Raw genomic sequence first — 7,414 nt, 5'->3', positions numbered from 1 at the left:
TTTGCTTGGGATGGCCTTGTAACTCTGCCTTCTGCTGGAGCTTTCCCTCCTTACGCTCCAGGTTTGAGCTATTGGTTTGCAAGGCAGGATCCACCTGGAAAAGTGCAGTAAAACGAGAACATAATCTTCTCCCCTCCCACAGCTTTTTAGTCTCTAGCATCAAATGCCAACACTGTGCAACGTGTCTCACAGTGTCAGATTGCATCTGAACGACAGGGGCCGAGGGATGACGACGGTTTAGGGCTTCAACCAGACACCAGGTGGAGCTCTCCCTACATCAGCAGCTCGTGAAACAGCAAGCAGAAGGGAAGAGGACGTGACTTGAACCTGAATTTCCTTGACTTCGCCTTATTTCTATTCTTCCTTCCTCAATCTCTTACACTGAGTCATGACTAGCTCTGTCTTGGAAGGCTCAGAGCAGTTATCCATGGTTTGATTTCAGCTGCTACCTCCATACCTTTCCCTAGGGCAGAAGTAATGTTGATGTGAGTTCTGCCTTGCTAAGTGTGGTCTAGTGTCAGTGTGGGGCTCACAGGTGAAGAGTGACAATCATCTGTATATCCCCAGGTACAAACTTTGGTTTCCTCTCGGGTCCATTCACTGTGCAAAAATCTGTACAAAATTTTATGCTGGGAGACTAAGACAAGGGTATATACAATGGGAGGATTTTTCTGGAGCTGCACACTTGCTTGTGACTTAACATAAGTTGTAAAAGAGGTTAAATGAAAGCAGTGAAACCACCGGTTTCAGTACCACTTTATGTCTCCCTGATTCTGCCACTATCCCTTTGCAAAGCCGAGATGATTTGTGACTTTGCAGTCCCTCTCATCAGTCACCTCCTGTTTGTAAGCCTGAAACTGGACCACAGTTTGTGGCTGAAAGACATCACTTCCCTGCACAGAGGCATTGAAGCCATGTGCTGTTGGGAGGGCAAGTGAGGCACTAACTACTGGCTTAAAAGGTCTGAGTGGCTGTCACATTCCTCTTCAGAGCATTGTTGCCCTTCAAAGAAAAGGTTTCTAGGGCAGGCTGCTTTGAAATGCAGGTAGCAAAAATAGCCTGTGCTTCCCTTCTGCAAGTCTAACCCTCAAAGTTGCCACAGGGTAGCAGTGAGTATGCTGCACAAAGGGGCTATCTGCAAAGGATGAGGGTAGAATCCTTTCTGAATTTGTCTCTAGAGACCTGGCTTTTCTGACTCTATTGGGATATCAGAAATGGAATTAAGACAGTTAAAATAAACAACTGTAGTTGCCCCTGGGCATTTCCATCAGTTTCGGTCAGCCTGAGGGATAAGGGAACAAATTATACATGCCAAACAGAATTGAAAAGAGGCTAAAGTGCGTGACTCAGTCTCCTCAAGGTAAATGAGCTGGACTTGCTTGGCCTATCGGGGCAGAGTGCTGCAGACACTGTGCTGTACTCAATGTGCCCTCCCTGACCTGGAAGTATTCACATCCATTTAAACCTCCCCGAAAAAGACCAACATGTACTTTAACCACAGCCTTCTGTGGGCTACTTTGTTAAAACAGCAGTAATGTTATTTACTGCATTCTCCTTGATGCTGCGTGGGTAGCTGTATTCCCCTGGAGGGGAGCTCAAATAATGAGGGCTAGAGAAGCAAGGGAGCTGGGAGAGGGTTCCTTGTGAGCAAGACCCAGTCTCACAGCTCGAGTGGGATGCACGTGCGTGTATCAAGGCATGGTTTGGTTCATGGCATGGTTGCAAGCACGCCCACCCAAGCACAGAAGAGAGGGAAAGTAGGAGCAAAGAGGGAACAAAAGGCAATCGTCATATCACAAGCAAACTGTGTCTCGTTTTATTGAAATAGTTGCAACCGTAGCTCTGGAAAAAAAACTGAATGCCTCTGTAGTGTTTGTGTGTGTGGAAAACGATGGCAGATGGTTTGTACTACAATTATATATACCATTCATCATATAAGGGCCACCAAGGTGAGCTGGGACAAAGAATGCCACGTCTGAGAGTTAAACACTCTGAACATGACAAATCGTTTTCTATACACCTGGTAAAGTAGACTTGGGGCTCCCCCCATCCCTACAGGAATGGGGTGTGAACTTCGAGTGCTGGGCCAGCTCACAGGCACTGACTGTCACTGACACCTGGAAGATACTTACTGGATCATTTTACAAAGGTGATTTCCCCTCTGTGCAAGGACTGAACCGCAGCTGATGCCAAGCAATCCCAGGCATGGCTATGGCATACGCTTGGCAACCTGCATGGGGCACTTACTCCACAAGGATAGCCATTTGATCACTAAGATTCATGTATTTCTCTTGTCCTTCACCCATTCACTAGTAACTGAGTAAAAGGGCTGTCTCTCTCTGAGAGGAAACTACTGTAGAAAACTCTCACGTAACTTTCAAATGAAACATTCTGAACATTTTAACCTTTGAGACTTTTCCCATCATTTTCTTAATGCCAGTCAAGCTAATGTGGTGCTCTTAGCTTTTTTTTAGAGTGTAGCTAGCAGCATCAAAATCCTCTAAGTCACATCATAGCAAAAGCCCTTCTGAGCATTGTCTTGAGTAGAATCATGGGGATGCTCCAGGAGTTTACTGGCTGCATTTCTTTAGTGGTACAACAGGCTTCTTAACACATCCCTGCCTGTGACTTTTCCATATTTAATTCTGCTGGACTGCAATGGGCTATGCACTTTGATGCGTGGGATCTCATTACTACTCTAACACAGCATCAATGCTGTCAAAGCCTGGACAGTCAGCCTATAGAGTGTCTGTCAGCTTTCTGGCTAGATGGGACTTTGCTACAGCATCCACTTAACAACATTCCTGACTACTTCCACAGCTCCTTAACTTCATGCTGAAGCCAAATACTGCTTGAGTCCTTCTCAGAATGACTAGGGATTTCATTAGGATTCCCATTCATACTGCCTCTGGAAAGGGCTGTCTGAAATGTCACCATCATTCACAGAAAAATGTCACCTTTTACTGAGACTGAAAGGACCATCTGCTCCCAGAGAATACCATAGAAGACAAATATTCATAGCCCTTCTGAAGTGACAGAACTAGTGCCCTTTATAGTAACTGTGGCTCTGTCAAATGCTAGCTTTGGAGGAGTTATGACAAGAGAGAATCAATATAAACTTGGAAAAAAACAAAAACATCTTGGGGTTAAACATCACACATGCCTTGTCAGTGAAAGCTGGGCTTTAGGCTCCATCTGGTGTTTCTGCCTCAAGCAGTAATGAACGCAAATTGTAACCACGGGGGGACAAAAGGAAGCAGTGATTTGTGGGATAGGGGGTGAAGGGTCTTCTTTTGGATGAATGAACAGCACTAACTGTTCATGTAACAATGAACAGCAAATAGTAGAGAATTTTGTGCAAGCTTAAATTCTTTAAACTAATGCTGATGCAGTATTTGCTGTCCTGGTTCTCCAGTCATCCACACACATTGGTGACTGGAGAAAACAAAGCAGAGTTTCCCTTTCCTGCTTTAAAAAGAAATGGATCAGACTCTGTACATCAGCTAATTCAGGGATGGAGGCTGGTGGCATTCAGACCAATTGACACCTAGTCGGTGAAGTCTCTGAAGTATAAAAAGCATGTAAAGGAAAACAAGATGCCCTCCCCCCCCAGCCCAATCAAAATGAATTGTAAACCCCAACATTATATTACATACACATTAGAGTAACTTTACACTTATTGCCAATGCAGCCCACTAGATTCTTCACACCTTGATCATATCTTACAGAATATTTTCTGCTGCATATACACAAAAAATATTCAGTTCTCCCACAGCCATCTCGCTAGACAAACGTCTCTTCTGCAAATGCAACTGCATCACACTCCTCCGTGGTCACCTCTGCCAGTGGCTGGCTCCTGAGCCACTCCATCCTGCTCCGAAGAAGTTCATTTTCCACTGCTTCTGCCTCAGCCATGGGACAGGTCTTGGTTTCATCATGTTTGAAATATTCCCTGACAGTGTTTCGAATGGAGGCAGGGAGGATGATACGGATGGTGTGGCTGAATGTGTTGAAGCCCTTACTCTGGGCTGGTGCCTGCACCACTTCCACTGGCTTGCTCTCCAGCTCAGTGGGAGTGGAGGCACTTTGGGGACTCTCTTTGTGCTCTGCCTGTAAGGACAGGATTGTTGGTTCATGGTGGTGTCGCCTGGAGGTGGACTGGAGGACAAGGGGGGTATTCTGCCCATAGAAAACTGTCTGGGGGATATGGACTCTCACAGTCTGCAAGCTCTTAGACAGGCTTTGCTCATTGTTGCTACTGGATGAGTCGCTGCTGTTGGTGTTTGCCTTGGAACACTCCTCTTCCTCTTCCACTGGAGACCCCTGACAGCTTTCTTTATTTGGGGCCATGTAAAAAGTTATCTTGGTGCGCTTCAGGCTTTCCTGACTTGGAGGGCAGTCATCAACGCTTTTGATTTCAATGTGCTTCACCGCCTTCTCCCTGTGCTGCTGTTGGCTGATCGGTGGGAATTTCTCACTGGTTGGGCTGCCAGTTAAGGGCTCGGGATTTTGTTTTAGCTCCTTGGCACAATCCTGGCTTCTGAGCACTGGACCAGAGCCCCCTGCACAACTCAGCTGTCTCTCCTCCTTTTCCCAGTCAGTGTTGGTTAGTGGGCTTCCCACTGCAGCTCTGCTGACAGATGCAGAACTTTTCCTCTCCCCCCCAAAATGGCTGCTGTCTACAGCCTTGGATTCATACTCATGGAAACTGTCCAGGTCACACAGATGTAAAGGCATAGGAGAGGTGAAAGACTTGTGCCACTCTTTTGGGGACCTCTTGGCAATCTTGGGAGACACAGCATGAAGTCTGGCAGACGTGCCAAACATGAATGGCAGGGAGGAGACATCTGTAGGACTAACAGCTGATGACTCTGAGCAGTAGGAGAAAGCACTGTCTAAGGAGCTAAGTGAGGAGGCAGATGGGGATGTGGTGGTGGAGGACAGACTAGAGAAGCTGGACCTGTTGGATAGGCTGGATTTCTTCACCCTAGAGCTGGTCTGAGGTGACTGCCACAAATTCTGCCTGACCTTATTACCCCCAGCGCTTAGGCCTTCGTCAATCAACTTCTGGCTCTCCACCTGTAGTTGCTTGAGCCTGTGGATGTAGTCTGTATGGCTGTGCATGATGGTCGCATCACAGCTAGACTGGCGAGCCACGGGCTCATGGCTCTGAGCAGGAAGCTGGGAGCTAAGGCAGACACTGGGCTCTGACGAGCACCGGTCCCTGGCTGGGCTGAGTGAGCGTATTGAGCCAATGGAGCAGAAGGAGCCCTCCTCTTCTAGGAGGTCATAGCTATCCGCACTGGTGTTATTCTGGGCTTTGCTTTGGTAGCAGGCTGTGATCTCACTGAACAAGTCCCAGTCTTCTTGCTCCTCATCGAGTAACAAGCTGCTAGATTGTTCAAAAATGGCATCTGTTTCAGGTACCAGGCAATGCTTTGGTCTTTCTGGGTCACAAGCAGAAAATTCCAGCTCATCGGAGGAATCATCATTCTGAGCCAAGCCTATGCCTAGGGCAGAGAACACAAATTAATCTGCTACCTATGTCTCCCAACTCCATACAGCACCTTACAATCAAGGCAGGGGAAATATTATCATCTGCATTTTGCTGACAGGAAAGCAAAGATGAGCTATTATTTTCCCAGGGACTAGAACAGTACTGGGAACAATACCAAAAATTCTGGGTTGACAACCCAGGATTGTTAACAACTGGATCTTTTTCCATTCAACCTTTTGGTTTAGCTCTACAGAACTAATCTGGAAGATTGCTGGACCATGGCATTGCTAAGGCTACACTAAACTCCTGTGATAGTGCTTTAATCTGGAATGGTTGGAATAGGTTGAACAGCAGCCACAGAGAAAGACAATCATTCAGGGACACGTTTGAGGTGTCACACCTCAGCCCTCTGTTTTCCCCTTGCTTTTTGCCTATGTCTTACAGGGAAAGAAAATCCAAACCTGTTGTTTTTCAGTGCTTTTCTTTGGCAGTGAAGGAGAAAAACTCTTCTGCATGAAGAGTTTATCTATTAAAAGATTTTAACCTTTTCTTGAAGATACAGTACCACAAACTTACCCAGAGATTCCTCAGAGTTTTTGGACTTCTTTTTATCTGATCTTTGAAACAATGAAGCAATGTCACCTCCGAAAATCTCTGCTGAGTTTTCAATCAGAAACTGCACTAACATAGCTACCTGGCAAAGACATGAATTTACAGTCAGTTTCATGAATATATAGCAAATCAAATAAGTCCCCAAAAGTTCTTTCTTTGACAAAGATGCAATTTCCTACAGAATCTTTTGCTCAAAAAGCTGTTAAGGATACAGCAATACTTATTTATTAACTACACCTGGGGCAGGAATATGAACTATGTGCGTTGGTGAAGTGAGCCAGATACAGAACATTCTATGATTTTTCTATGATTTTCCTTACTATTGGTAACACCTCACAAACCACAAGCAAGCATTCCTCCCCTCTGATACCCCATCATGTTTATTGCTCACTTTGTCTCTGTAGGCTAGCTTTAGACCCAGCTGAACTGGCAGTGTCTAACTTCAGCTGCCCCATCTTTCTTGAACATGCTTGTCCAGAAAGGACTTTATCTGGTAAAGCAACCATGGCTTCCCTTTCCATCTTACATAACCTGAGTAGCTAAATTGACCCACTAGCTTGGGCATGACTGCACAGGGGAAAGGATGAAGCTCAGATGCCACTCAGCTTACAATATCACTGATAACTATGCCTCCATTTAGTCTACAAAATACAGTGCCCATAAAAGCAGTAAAATGGAAAGACAATCATGAGGCCAAACCTATGACAAATTACCTTCTTTGTAGACCTGCTCTCCTCCTCAGGCCCAGTGGGACTAGGTAGCCACAGCATATTGGGTGCTATACAAAGAGCCAGGTTAAAGGCATTCATCTGATTCACACCCGAATTCTGCTCAATGTGATGAAGAACTCCAAAGAGGTGCCTGAGTAAGATGAGGTTGGCGTCTGGGAGCTGATTGACTAGGCTGTTAAGGGAGTGATAACAGAAAAACAGCAAATGTAACAGACTGTAAAAAATCTGGTCTTCAAGTATTGGAGGTTGCTTCCCAAAGCTTTTGTCCCCTTCTGCTCTTTTGTAACCAGTCTGAGACATTCTCATCTGATAATAAAGTAAGACACTTCCCTCTTCAAAGTATGTGAGAGCCACAGTTTTACATTCATATTGCCCAGCTATTCTGTTCACAAAGCCTGGGGGGGGAGACCAAGGGACTTACACCCAGAACTTGTGGGTAGAAGTCCACAGTGTCTTAACAAAATAAAGACCACCCAAAGGAGTTGCATGCAGCTCCATGCCAGCAGCGCATGAGACAGTGCCATTGCCTGTGTCCTATGCTATAGAGACAATGCAAGAAGGAGATCCAGGTCAA

The 7,414-nt window shown here is 45.8% G+C and overlaps 1 protein-coding gene across 1 annotated transcript in view; it reads right to left on the bottom strand.

Annotated features, from left to right (window-relative positions):
* Window positions 1-1,797: 1,797 nt before the first annotated feature.
* The window catches only part of LOC118245639 (rho GTPase-activating protein 20-like), a 39,052-nt gene continuing 33,435 nt past the window's right edge, over window positions 1,798-7,414 (bottom strand). Inside the window, exons 13-15 of the mRNA XM_035542015.2 lie at window positions 6,823-7,012; window positions 6,074-6,191; window positions 1,798-5,510 (exon numbers count right to left, since the gene is read on the bottom strand). Coding sequence (XP_035397908.1) covers window positions 3,784-5,510; window positions 6,074-6,191; window positions 6,823-7,012 — 2,035 coding nt within the window. The 3' untranslated portion in view covers window positions 1,798-3,783. The remainder of the gene's footprint in view (window positions 5,511-6,073; window positions 6,192-6,822; window positions 7,013-7,414) is intronic.

The sequence above is a fragment of the Cygnus atratus genome, chromosome 13, assembly GCF_013377495.2.
Source record: "Cygnus atratus isolate AKBS03 ecotype Queensland, Australia chromosome 13, CAtr_DNAZoo_HiC_assembly, whole genome shotgun sequence".
NCBI lineage: Eukaryota > Metazoa > Chordata > Aves > Anseriformes > Anatidae > Cygnus > Cygnus atratus.
Note: the sequence above shows the minus strand (reverse complement) of the source record. Positions and strands in the feature narration are given on the sequence as shown.